The sequence below is a fragment of the Entelurus aequoreus genome, linkage group LG03 (assembly GCF_033978785.1).
Source record: "Entelurus aequoreus isolate RoL-2023_Sb linkage group LG03, RoL_Eaeq_v1.1, whole genome shotgun sequence".
Lineage (NCBI taxonomy): Eukaryota > Metazoa > Chordata > Actinopteri > Syngnathiformes > Syngnathidae > Entelurus > Entelurus aequoreus.
The window spans coordinates 23,327,249-23,341,120 of NC_084733.1; the positions used below are offsets into that span (position 1 = coordinate 23,327,249).

At 37.9% G+C, this 13,872-nt stretch overlaps 1 protein-coding gene across 2 annotated transcripts in view; it reads left to right on the plus strand.

Moving 5' to 3' along the window:
* The window catches only part of tmem30b (transmembrane protein 30B), a 15,438-nt gene extending 2,073 nt beyond the window's left edge, over positions 1-13,365 (plus strand). The window contains exons 2-8 of one of the 2 annotated variants that reach the window (XM_062041488.1): positions 881-1,070; positions 1,203-1,310; positions 11,032-11,139; positions 11,211-11,301; positions 11,421-11,558; positions 12,207-12,413; positions 12,649-13,365. In XM_062041488.1, the coding sequence (XP_061897472.1) occupies positions 891-1,070; positions 1,203-1,310; positions 11,032-11,139; positions 11,211-11,301; positions 11,421-11,558; positions 12,207-12,413; positions 12,649-12,827 (1,011 nt within the window). In that variant the 5' untranslated portion in view covers positions 881-890 and the 3' untranslated portion in view covers positions 12,828-13,365. The remainder of the gene's footprint in view (positions 1-880; positions 1,071-1,202; positions 1,311-11,031; positions 11,140-11,210; positions 11,302-11,420; positions 11,559-12,206; positions 12,414-12,648) is intronic. The other variant, XM_062041487.1, reaches the window with a different exon arrangement.
* The last annotated feature ends 507 nt before the right edge of the window (positions 13,366-13,872 follow it).

Genomic DNA, 13,872 nt, shown 5'->3' on the forward strand with positions numbered 1-13,872 from the left:
TTCATGGTGCTTTTGTTGACCAGAGAGGAGATTCTATAGAGAAATCTCGTTCGTTGGTTGACCTTTTTGATTACATTGGTTGCCATTTTATCACAGGAAAGATTAGCCTCTAAAATGGAACCTAAGTAGGTGACCTCATCTTTCCTGGTGATAACAATGTCACCCACTTTTATAGTGAAGTCACTGACTTTCTTAAGGTTGATGTGGGACCCAAATAGGATGGATTCCGTTTTACCCAAGTGTATGGATAGCTTGTTGTCAGCAAACCAGGTGCAAATTCTACAGAGTTCAGCACTGAGGATTTTCTCCACCTGTGACTTGTCCTTGCCGGATACCAGCAGGGCCGAGTCATCCGTAAACAAGAACAATTCACAGTGGCATGCTGATGACATGTCGATTATGTATATTAGGAACAGTAAAGGCCCTAATATACTGCCTTGGTGAGTGTGAATGTTGTCAGTCTATCTGTATTGGCCCTGCAATGAGGGGGCGACTTGTCCAGGGTGTACCCCTCCTTCTGCCTGAATGCAGGTATAGGATAGGCACCAGCAACCCCCGCGAACCCGATAGGGACAAGCGGTAGAAAATGGAAGGATGGATGGATGATTTAATATACTGTAGTAGTGCTGCCTGAGGCTGAGACAATCAGTGGCCACCATACTGAACAGCATTGGTTTGGTCTCCTCAACTGGCCAATATTACTGTAAATTGATATTTTATGTTGATACTTCATTTTTAAGCTTGAAAATGCTTAATTTATGACCAAAAAAATTGTAGAATGTGTTTGAAAAAATATATTTTGAAAACAAAAATAACAAACTTTAAAGATGTTCTTGTGGCGTATTTGACAAAAAATATAATCAACATTTTTTTTCCACAGAACTAGAAAAATGAAGATTGAGGCGGCCAACCGGCCAGACAACACTGCCTTCACCCAGCAGAGGCTTCCAGCCTGGCAGCCCATGCTCTCTGCTGGCATCGTCATCCCAGGCTTTGTCCTCATCGGCCTGGCTTTCATAGGCATTGGTGTGGCTCTCTTCATCACCTCACGGAACATTCAAGTGTTGGAGGTAACATGCAACCAACTACAAGTACTTTGCAGACTTGTGAGGTGGAGAAATGATAGCACAGCCTTGACCTTAAAAAAAAGTGTGGTACTCTGATAGTTCATATGTTTCAACATTTTTAATTCCTTCTCACAGCTTGACTACACTGGGGTGGAGCAGAACTCCCCATGCTTCAGGTGCTCGGACCCTGATGTGAGGGACTGTGTGTGCACGCTGGAGTTCTCCATTGACAGACTGCTTGAGGTGCCGTGGAGTTTTGTACACACTTAAAAACACACATTTTTATTTGTCCAGTTTTAAAACAATCATCCCCATTGTTAAGGAATTATTGAAAATATAATTCATTTTATCCAGGGTAAATTTAGTTAAGGTAATTCATCTAAGACGATACCGCCTTTTCCAAACCTGGAAAAAAATAAGTTCCAAGAACAAAAATAAATACAATTTTAAGCCCGTTTTAAAGGCCTACTGAAACCCACTACTACCAACCACGCAGTCTGATAGTTTATATATCAATGATGAAATCTTAACATTGCAACACATGCCAATACGGCCAGGTTAACTTATAAAGTGCAATTTTAAAATTCCTGCCACACTTCCGGTTGAAAAACTCCTTTGGATATGATTTATGCGCGTGACGTCACAAAAGCAACGGAAGTGGTTGGACCCCATCAGACCCGATAGAAAAGCCTCTTGTTTTCTTCGACAAAATTCCACAGTATTCTGGACATCTGTGTTGGTGAATCTTTTGCAATTTGTTTAATGAACAATGGAGACTGCAAAGAAGAACGTTGTAGGTGGGATCGATCGGTGTCTTAGCGGCACTCCCGACACCTCCTTTCCACAGCTGCTGGAGTCCCGATGGACACATATTGGCTGGCAACTTTAGTCGTTCTCGTCATCGCTGGCAAGGTGTTGTCTCTCCTCTCGGTTCCTTCCAGTCAGGTATCGGGTGTTGGTCCTGGATTGGCTTTGACCGTGCCCCTCTTAGCGAGTGCAAGGGAATCTGGGGTGGCTGCTTTCATCCTCAAATCTGCACAGAGGAACTGGCACACAAATTCTACATTTTGCAAACTTACCATTTTGGTCTCATGGTCTTTCCGCCTTCCTAGGAAGCTGCTGGTCCTGAGAAGTGCTGATCTTGTGACTGAAGATGAAAACCAGTTTTCTTAAAATGGGTGCCGTTGTTTGACCTAATCTTTTTGGGGAAACCATGTCGGGATATTAGATCATTCACAAAACATTTAATTACTGAATTGGCATTCTCCTTTGAGGTTGGGGTTGCTTCCGCCAACCACTGCAATTGTCAATCTAAATCGTTACGTTCCTTTATCCTTGTACCGGATTGATCATATCAATTAAATAAACCTCAACACGCTCAAACCTGACCCGATCCAGACTCACCTCCCTCTTCTGTCCCTCTCACAGGGACAGTGTTAGTCGTAGTAATAGTAATAGTAGTAGTAGTAGTGGTAGTAGTAGTAGTTTCAGAAACATCCAAGAAAAAGAAAAGGCAGCTGATAGTCAAGTGCAGCAAGAACAGAGGCGGAGGACAGGTCATGTTTGAGGTCACTGTTCGCTTTTGCAATAGTACTTTGATATTTTACAACACCTAGTGAATTATTGTGGCCTCAATAATTCACTAAATAGTTGTATTTAATTTAGTCTATCTATGATGGGACAATGCACAGAAACATTAAAGGCCTACTGAAATGAATTTTTTTTATTTAAACGGGGATAGCAGATCTATTCTATGTGTCATACTTTAACATTTCGCGATATTGCCATATTTTTGCTGAAAGGATTTAGTATAGAACAACGACGATAAAGATTGCAACTTTTGGTATCTGATAAAAAAAAGGCTTGCCCCTACCGGAAGTAGCGTGACGTAGTCAGTTGAACATATACGCAAATTTCCCTATTGTTTACAATGATGGCCGCATGAAGTGAGAGAGATTCGGACCGAGAAAGCGACAATTTCCCCATTAATTTGAGCGAGGATGAAAGATTTGTGGATGAGTTAAGTGCAAGTGAAGGACTAGTGGGGAGTTGAAGCTATTCAGATAGGGAAGATGCTGTGAGAGCCGGGGGTGACCTGATATTCAGCTGGGAATGACTACAACAGTAAATAAACACAAGACATATATATACTCTATTAGCCACAACACAACCAGGCTTATATTTAATATGCCACAAATTAATCCTGCATAAAAACACCTGCGTGTTTGTTACGCTAGCTCCTAGCTCCTCTGCTAGCTCCTAGCTCCATAGAACACGCCAATACAATTCAAACACCTGATCAACACACACAATCACTCAGCCCAAAAGACCGTTCACCTAACCCAAGGTTCATAAAGCTTATATATTTTTAAAAAGTTACGTACGTGACGCGCACATACGGTCAAGCTATCAAATGTTTAGCAGCCAAGGCTGCATACTCACGGTACCTGATATTCAGCTGGGAATGACTACAACAGTAAATAAACACAAGACATATATATACTCTATTAGCCACAACACAACCAGGCTTATATTTAATATGCCACAAATTAATCCTGCATAAAAACACCTGCGTGTTTGTTACGCTAGCTCCTAGCTCCTCTGCTAGCTCCTAGCTCCATAGAACACGCCAATACAATTCAAACACCTGATCAACACACACAATCACTCAGCCCAAAAGACCGTTCACCTAACCCAAGGTTCATAAAGCTTATATATTTTTAAAAAGTTACGTACGTGACGCGCACATACGGTCAAGCTGTCAAATGTTTAGCAGCCAAGGCTGCATACTCACGGTACCTGATATTCAGCTGGGAATGACTACAACAGTAAATAAACACAAGACATATATATACTCTATTAGCCACAACACAACCAGGCTTATATTTAATATGCCACAAATTAATCCTGCATAAAAACACCTGCGTGTTTGTTACGCTAGCTCCTAGCTCCTCTGCTAGCTCCTAGCTCCATAGAACACGCCAATACAATTCTAACACCTGATCAACACACACAATCACTCAGCCCAAAAGACCGTTCACCTAACCCAAGGTTCATAAAGCTTATATATTTTTAAAAAGTTACGTACATACGCAAAAAAAAGTTGCGCACATACGGTCAAGCGATCAAATGTTTAGAAGCCAAAGCTGCATACTCACAGTAGCACGTCTGCGTCTTTGTCATCCAAATCAAAGTAATCCTGGTAAGAGTCTGTGTTGTCCCAGTTCTCTACAGGCGTCTGTGTATCGAAGTCAAAAGTCCTCCTGGTTAGAGTCTCTGTTATCCGAGTTCTTCCATCTTGACTGCATCTTCCGGGAATGTAAACAAAGAAGCGCCGGCTGTGTACTGTTGTTGCTGACTACGTTCGAAAAATACGTCCATTTCGCACCGACAACTTTCTTCTTTGCTTGCTCAGCTTCCTTCTCCATAATGCAATGAACATGATTGCAACAGATTCACGAACACAGATGTCCAGAATACTGTGGAATTATGAAATGAAAACAGAGCTTTTTCGTATTGGCTTCAATGTGGAAGGCATACCCGTGTTCGCCGGTCTACGTCACGCGCATACGTCATCCTCAGAGGCGTTTCGAACCGGAAGTTTAGCGGCAAATTTAAAATGTCACTTTATAAGTTAACCCGGCCGTATTGGCATGTGTTATAATGTTAAGATTTCATCATTGATATATAAACTATCAGACTGCGTGGTCGGTAGTAATGGGTTTCAGTAGGCCTTTAAGTTCAGAAACAGATATGTTCTGTACCAGATTATATCTAAATAGCTACTTTCCATCTGCAGTCCCTGGCTACCTAAATTAAAAGGATCCAAAAATCAAGCAATAAAATTATGACACTAATTAATCATAATAAATATATACATTAATAATAATAATTAATCAAAAAATAATCATACTGTAGCATGTAATCAAATTAAGAAAAGTCATAAATTGCCCCTTCATGGACACATTCTTAATATACAATACAACCACACCTTATTTACATCATCACACAAAGACAATACATGCTCTTGTTCACATCTGTCCTCATTCGTAACAACAACCAAGCTTTTAACAGCCATACCTCACAATTTATAACAAAAATGCTCTCATGGATAAATATAATACTCATTAAATTGATGTGTCTACATAATGCCCCTCTTAGTGACCGTGTGAGCAGCTTTGATTGCTCCAAAGCCACTTTTTAACTTCAAATTTTCTATTCCTTTTGTTATAACGGGGAGAAGGCTAATTGGTCTGTACTTGTTGATGTCTTGTTTATTTCCTGCTTTATGGATTTAATTATAGTAGCAGTTTCTCGACGTGGTAGGGAAAGTGTTTTCCGTTATTAATTTATTTATCAATTGTTGTTATACGAGCAATAATACAATCCTTATACGTTTTTATATATATATATATATATATATATATATATATATATATATATATATATACATATATATATATATATATATATATATATATATCTCTAGATCGTGAGTCTGATAATGCAGTGAAGATTGTGTTTAACTTTGTTTCATTTGTTAATTCTAAAATTAGTCCATCCTGAATAAATGACAATTATTCGCACTGATTTTGAGGGACTTTTTATTCAGGGTTTGTACAGACTGGATGAAATGTTCATTAAAATTATTACTTATGTCCAGACTGTCTGCAATAGTAGCGCCATTGATATTTAATGTTATAGTGTTGTTTCTTGTTTGCTCTCTTCCCGTAAGTTTGTATCTGGTTTTCCATAACTTTCTAATGTTCCCTTTTGCAGCTTTGATTAATTCTAAGTGAAAGTCAGCCTTAGACTTCCGCATAAACATTGTAACTTTGTTCCTCAAACTTTTAAAATCATGCGATCTGTATTTAGACCTGTTATAATTGCTCTTATGAGAGCTGAGTCCTGCTGTCTTATTAGAATCCAAATTGTTTTATTAATCCAAGGTATTTTTATTTTAGCACTCTTCTTTCTGGTTTTGTATTGGTGTATTTACAGATGATCTCTTTGATTTTTGTCATCCAATTGTAATTCTATTGGGCTGCTTATCATTTGTATCATGTAGAAGCCGTTTATAATATAAATGATAAATGGGTTATACTTGTATAGCGCTTTTCTACCTTCAAGGTACTCAAAGCGCTTTGACAGTATTTCCACATTCACCCATTCACACACACATTCACACACTGAGGGCGGGAGCTGCCATGCAAGGCGCTAACCAGCAGCCATCAGGAGCAAGGGCGAAGTGTCTTGCCCAAGGACACAACGGACATGACTAGGATGGTAGAAGGTGGGGATTGAACCCCAGTAACCAGCAACCCTCCGATTGCTGGCACGGCCACTCTACCAACTTCGCCACGCCGCCCCTTAAGTTTCTTTCTACGCGTCTTATTTAACCAGTCCAGATTAACGTCCCCCATGACGTTACTTCTTTCATACTATGCTGTTTAAAGATGTCTGAAAATGAATCGAGAAAAATGTCTTTAGCTGTGGTCGGTCGGTATACTACAATTACCTTGAAATACATTTCTGAGGAAAATTAAATTAAATTTTAACATACTCAAATTGATCTACTTTTAATGTTTTCTCTTTCATAAATCATAATTCCTCCCCCCTTTGTCACTCGATCTGTCTTTTCTGTAATCTTGTCCCCCGGGACATTAATTAGAACGAAAGGTGTTGTGGGTTTTAACCATGTCTCTGATAGACAAGGTAATCCGGATTAGAGTCTGACAGTAACTGCTGTATTTGTTCAGTATGTTTCCTGTGGTAGAAAGTTTAATAATGCGGACACGTTTGTTACTGAATACTTTCTACAGTCTTCTGTCTCTCTGCGACTTTGTGTATGTAATAAGCAACTATAAATATTTGATATGCTTAAATTTGTTATTTTAGCTCAGCTGTTGTTCTAGCTGCTAGCTCCTTGTAGCCTACAGCAGGAGTGTCCAAATTGCAACCAATAGCTTTGTTTTTAACAGACAACCGAAATAATAAAAAATGTGGTATTAGCGTATCGGTTCAATTAGCGGCAGCTACGCCCTGTTTTATCATTTGACCTAAATTTTTGGTTTCGTAGGCAGGACAGAGGGAACAATGTGGGACAGCAATTGTCCATCTTATACCATGCTAATTGTTGTAAGGATAGTTCACATGAGCGGCCATACCTTGAGTCCCACCATGTATAAGAGTCATATATATTTTTTATATTTTTAAGCCTTACCAGGCTGAGAATTTTTAGCCGTGTAGTTACATGTACATGGTTTAATAGTATTTTTGGTCTTCTGTCTATCCTTCCAGTCAGGGGTTTATTTATTTTGTTTCTATCTTCATTTGAGAACGACGCTATGACGTTAGCTCAGTAGCTAAGTGTGTCACTGATGTATTGTCTTGGAGATAAATGTCACTTAAATGTCCATTTTGCGTGCTCGACTCTCATTTTCAAGAGGATATAGTATCCGAGGTGGTTTAAAATACAAATCCGTGATCCACAATAGAAAAAGGAGAGTGTGGAATCCAATGAGCCAGCTTGTACCTAAGTTACGGTTAGAGCGAAAAAAGATACGTCCATCACTGCCTCTCAAGTCCTTCACTGTAACGTTCCTCATCTACGAATCTTTCATCCTCGCTCAAATCAATGGGGTAATCGTCACTTTCTCGGTCCGAATCTCTCTTGCTCCATTGTAAACAATGGGGAATTGTGAGGAATACTAGCTCCTGTGACGTCACGCTACTTCCGGTACAGGCAAGGCTTTTTTTTATCAGCGAGCAAAAGTTGCGAACTTTATCGTCGATTTTCTCTACTAAATCCTTTCAGCAAAAATATGGCAATATCGCGAAATGATCAAGTATGACACATAGAATGGATCTGCTATTCCCGTTTAAATAAAAAAAAATCATTTCAGTAGGCCTTTAAATATCAATGGGAAAACAAGCTTTCACTGATTATGTTAAGATTAACATATCTCCTCTGTTGTGACCTTGCTAACTTTGTGGTACAGCTTGCATTTTACTGGTTTCAAAGGAACAAAACTCTGACTCACTTGGGGAAGAAGTCATTTGGCGCCATAGCTAATGCTCAAAATGTTCGCAAAAGGGTAAAAAGAAGTTAACTAACCACTGCAACTGAGATCTGCTGGTGTCTTGCTTGAGGACTAGGTGTGTCCGATAATGGCTTTTTGCCGATATCGGATATTCCGATATTGTCCAACTCTTAATTACAGATACCGATATCAACCGATACCGATATATACAGTTGTGGAATTAACACATTATTCTGCCTAATTTGGACAACCAGGTATGGTGAAGATAAGGTGTTTTTTTTTTTTAAATAAATAAATTAAAAACATTTTCTTGAATAAAAAAGAAGGTAAAACAATATAAAAACAGTTGCATAGAAACTAGTAAATAATGAAAATGAGTAAAATTAACTGTTAAAGGTTAGTACTATTAGTGGACCAGCAGCACGCACAATCATGTGTGCTTACAGACTGTATCCCTTGCAGACTGTATTGATATATATTGATATATAATGTAGGAACCAGAATATTAATAAGAGAAAGAGTTTGAGTTTATTTCGAACATGCAAGCATACAACATGATACATCACAATTTCCAGTTTCTCTTTTCAACATGTTCGAAAAGGAGTAGGAAGAAGCAGAGCTTATTTAATCCTACCCCTTTTCTTTTACATAACAGTTGCTAAACTTTTTTGTTCACTTCCTGTTCTCAATTTATTCACAATGTACTCCATAAGTAATCACAATAAAAATAAATAGATAAATAATAATTGGTGAAGTAAGTTACATTTCATATGATGAGATAAGTAAGATTATTTGGAGAGTGAAAGAATGGATAAATTAAATAAATTCAGAATGTTTATCATGGTTCTTCTTCTTTGTACTTTGTAAACACTTTAAGTTTGAAGAGTTTCTTGAAGTGGATCATATTAGTACATTGTTTGATTGCTTTGCTTAATCCATTCCATAATTGAATTCCACATACTGATATACTGAAGGTCTTAAGTAGAGATGTCCGATAATATCGGCCTGCCGATATATGCGTTAAAATGTAATATCGGAAATTATAGGTATCGGTTTTTTTTATTATCGGTATCGTTTTTTTTTGTTTTGTTTTTTTGTTTTTTTTTAATCAAATCAACATAAAAAACACAAGATACACTTACAATTAGTGCACCAACCCAAAAAAAACTCCCTCCCCCATTTACACTCATTCACACAAAAGGGTTGTTTCTTTCTGTTATTAATATTCTGGTTCCTACATTATATATCAATATATATCAATACAGTCTGCAAGGGATACAGTCCGTAAGCACACATGATTGTGTGTGCTGCTGCTCCACTAATAGTACTAACCTTTAACAGTTAATTTTACTAATTTTCATTCATTACTAGTTTCTATGTAACTGTTTTTATATTGTTGTACTTTCTTTTTAATTCAAGAACATGTTTTTAATTTATTTATCTTATTTTACTAATTTTTTTAAAAAGTACCTTTTCTTCACCATACCTGGTTGTCCAAATTAGGCATAATAATGTGTTAATTCCACGACTGCATATATCGGTTGATATCGGTATCGGTAATCAAAGAGTTGGACAATATCGGATATCTGCAAAAAGCCATTATCGGACATCCCTAGTCTTAAGTGTTGTACAAATGTTTTAAATTACATTTTTCTCTAAGATTATATTTCTCCTCTTTTTTTGAGAAGAATTGTTGTATATTCTTGGGTAGCAGGTTATAGTTTGCTTTGTGTATAATTTTAGCTGTTTGCAAATTCACTATGTCGTGGAATTTCAGTATCTTTGATTCAATAAATAAAGGATTTGTGTGTTCTCTATATCCAACATTATGTATTATTCTAACTGATCTTTTTTGTAACACCGTTAATGAATGAAGTGTACTTTTGTAATTATTTCCCCATGTTTTGTTGCGTTGACCAGCATTCCTCCAATGGGGAATTTAAATTGCTAGTCTCTCCCAGATTCTTTTTATGGCAATACGCTGATGTTTATATTCAATCAACAGGCAGTAGTTGGTATTTTGTGGTTTATTCTCCAAGCTTAGAGGACAAACCTGAGACCAATCTAGCACACCAGCGTTCCCCAGCCCGGTCCAGATCGGTCTAGCTCGGTCTCCCCTCAAACCCCCGGAAGTCCTGTGATCTTCCCTCTGTCCCTCGCCCCCACTCGCTTTGTTTAGACTACTCCGAGTTATCTCTACTCTGACACATTCCAATCCAGAAGGCCAACACCTTACTATGAGACTCAAAAGAAGGAAGAATACTAGCTATTCTTTATAATACTATAGGAGTTTAGAAAGAAGTAACACTTAAATATGGATATGATTCTGATCTGCTTCCAACAGTTTCTACACAGTAACTCAGATATGGTAACACTAGTGAGCAGTAGAGAATATGAAGTGATTTTTTGTCTAGAACATGTTTTGCTTTATTCATTATTGAAGTGTTTCTTGCTACTTTATGTTGTATATTTTTTACGTGAGATTTCCAGTTCAATTTATCATCATTCATTATACCTAGAAATTTGGTTTCATTTACTCTTTCAATTTCTTTTCCGAAAGAAACAACCCTTTTGTGTGAATGAGTGTAAATGGGGGAGGGAATGAGTGTAAATGGGGGAGGGAGGTTTTTTGGGTTGGTGCACTAATTGTAAGTGTGTCTTGTGTTTTTTATGTTGATTTAATAAAAAATAAAAAAAACAATACCGATAATAAAAAAAACGATACAGATAATTTCCGATATTACATTTTAAAGCATTTATCGGCCGATATTATCGGCCGATATTATCGGACATCTCTTTTGAGGACGGTTTGACGCTTTTATTTATTAACATTTATTAACAATTTTTTTATCGCTAAATGGAACGATACTTTGACCTCACTCTGACCCTTGACTGTTATTTTGTGACGATGCCTCTGATAGGGACCAGTGTTCTTCTATTATGGGCTGTCCAACTACTTCCAGAACTATAGACGATACAGTGTCTCCAGAGACGATAACCAGCTTTACGGAGACTTGGACAGCTTCAAGGTGAGCTATTAAAAAAAAAAAAAGTTTTTTCTTGTTAAAGTGTTGTTAACATGTTTTTAATTTGTTAATAGTCTCCCCTTGATGAATGTGCACCCTATCAATACAACAGCAACAACGTACCGATTGTGCCGTGCGGCTCTATCGCAAACAGCATGTTTAACGGTATGCTGATGTCTTTGTGAGCGCTTGTTGCTACATTGAACCAGTATTAATTATATTAAACCAGTATTAAGTACATTAAAACAAGTATTAATTAATGTCTTTTCATTGGGTTCTTGCAGACACATTCAGGCTGTTTCAGACCGTGAATGGTCAGCGGAGGCCGGTGCCCTTGGATGGAAAAGGGATTGCTTGGTGGACAGATTACAACATCAAGTTCAGAAACCCTAGCGTCACGCCTCTGAGAGACGCATTCAATGGTTAGTCATGTTAGGTTTTCATTTGATCAGAATACACTTCTATAGTAAAACTATGCCTATGGCTTCTCAAATATGTATTTGTTGATTTCATAAGCAGCCCCAGAGGGTGTTAAATAAAGAAAGTTAAGGTAGTTTTTTATTTTTCAAATTAGTTGTTTTAGAGAGGTCAACTTCTTGTTTGTGACAAGAAAGAAAGAAAGAATGGATTAAAAAGATGCGATTTGCTGAGTTCAATCTTTTTTTTTAACTTGTTTTATTGCTTTTATGTTTTAAGATTTTCAATGACATAACATTGTCAATGATAATGTTAGTAAATTAGCTACTAAAAACTCTAAAAACAATTATGTGGTACAAACTCTCCTGAAGGAATCAATAAAGTACAATCTATCTATCTATTACATGGGGCATGTAGTCATAAAGACAGCCACAAGAGGTTGGTAGATGAGAATAAATCCAAAGGTAAAATATAGCGTAGAAATGCATCAAATTGCAGGAAATATTATTTCGGGGCTTGCGCAGCAGTACTTTGTGCCGATTGAAATGTTCCTCTTTTTTTTTTCCTCAAAGGGTGCTCACATTCCTGTAGTTTACCTCTGATTTATTCAACATGATAACCGCCAAATCTTGAGTGTTTCTGTTGACTCGCAGGCACTGTCATGCCGCTGTTTTGGCCCCGACCGGCTTTTGAGTTGGACACCTCAGACCCTGCAAACAACGGCTTCATCAATCAAGACTTCCTGGTGTGGATGCGAAGAGCCGCCCTGCCTGATTTCCGAAAATTATACCGCCGAATCACAGAGGGGGATTACGCAGATGGCCTCCCAGCGGGAAACTACTCACTGGAAATTTCCTACAGTATCCTTCAAATAAATGCCTGATTGATTGTTACGCCTCTGATGCAGCAGTATTGCTTTACAGTGACAAGTAGGTAAACTTGTTTGACAGGTTGGGTGAGCTCCTGCTTTGTGAACACTGACTGGCTGTTCTCTGATGTGTGTACACACTACACACCCAAGACAATTGGATAATGTCAGAGCTACAGAAAATGTAGTCTGTGTTCTATTTCCTTCACTCTCATCCACCACTCCAGACTATCCTGTGTTGAGCTTCAGCGGCAGTAAGAAGGTAGTGTTCAGCAACGTGTCTTGGATGGGCGGCAAGAACGAGTTCCTAGGTATCGCCTACCTGGTGATTGGCTCGCTTTGTGTCGTCATGTCCGTGGTCATGCTCATCGTCTATGCCAAGTTCAAGTTCCCAGAGGAGGACTAAGAAGCGTCGTGAGTTTTAATGCGCCATGAACTGATTGGAAATTTGATGGCGTAGACATCAAGGTTGGCGCTGCATGTGCACAAGGTATTGTGTGGAGGGTGTTTGTGTACAGACTTGTTTCCTTGGCTTGTCTATATCCACATTGATGCATCTGCGATGACTCTGAAACGATGAAAGCAGAATGGATTTACAGACTGTTTTAAAATGTATGTGGCAGGGTTTTGTCTCAGGATTTATTTTTGCGGTTTTAGGTCATTCTTTTTACACCATAGGATACTTTGTTTTAAATCAGCAGCACAGGCCAAAAAGTTGGATTTGCACATTAAAATGTAAATGCAGTTTATTTTACTCTACAGATTTTTTCCCCTAGCTTTGTATGCCTGTTGTACTTTTAACTTTTATTCTATTTCCCACTCACTTGCTTTTACCTCATGTTACTATTTATGCAATAAAATAATGCAAAAACTTCTGAACTTTGTGAAAATTTAGTCTTTTTTTCTTTTCTTAGCAATTTACTGCTATTTCTGAGCCTCTACAAGGACCCATATAGAAAAACTAACTTTGTCTTGTCGTGTCTCCTCATCGCAAATTTTTTTTTTTTTCATTGCAGTTCTATTTCTAATACAAGGTATGTTTAATATTATATTGGGAATATTTAACGGGCCACAAAAAAAACCAAGTTGCGTTCCGCCAATGGCCCCTGACTTTGGACATTGTTGTCTACATCTTTTAAATATCAGTCAAATAACCTTGCAGTTTGCTAGAAGTTGAATGAAAATGAATAAATTGCATAAATTATTATTTAGTGGAGATGTAATGTTTCCAAACAAGTTTAATCTTTTAAACGGCTCTTTTAACCGAATGATGACAACTGATTTGCAGTTGCAAACGGTTCGTTTTGGAGCCGTTTAATATACAAATCTCCTGAGTGGACAGGAAAATACATTTGGATTCACTTTTCTGGTTAAGTATAATTCAGGTGTACACACATCAGGTTGGTTATTACAGTTTTGCATGCATATTTTTATTTTGTCTTCAGTTTTAT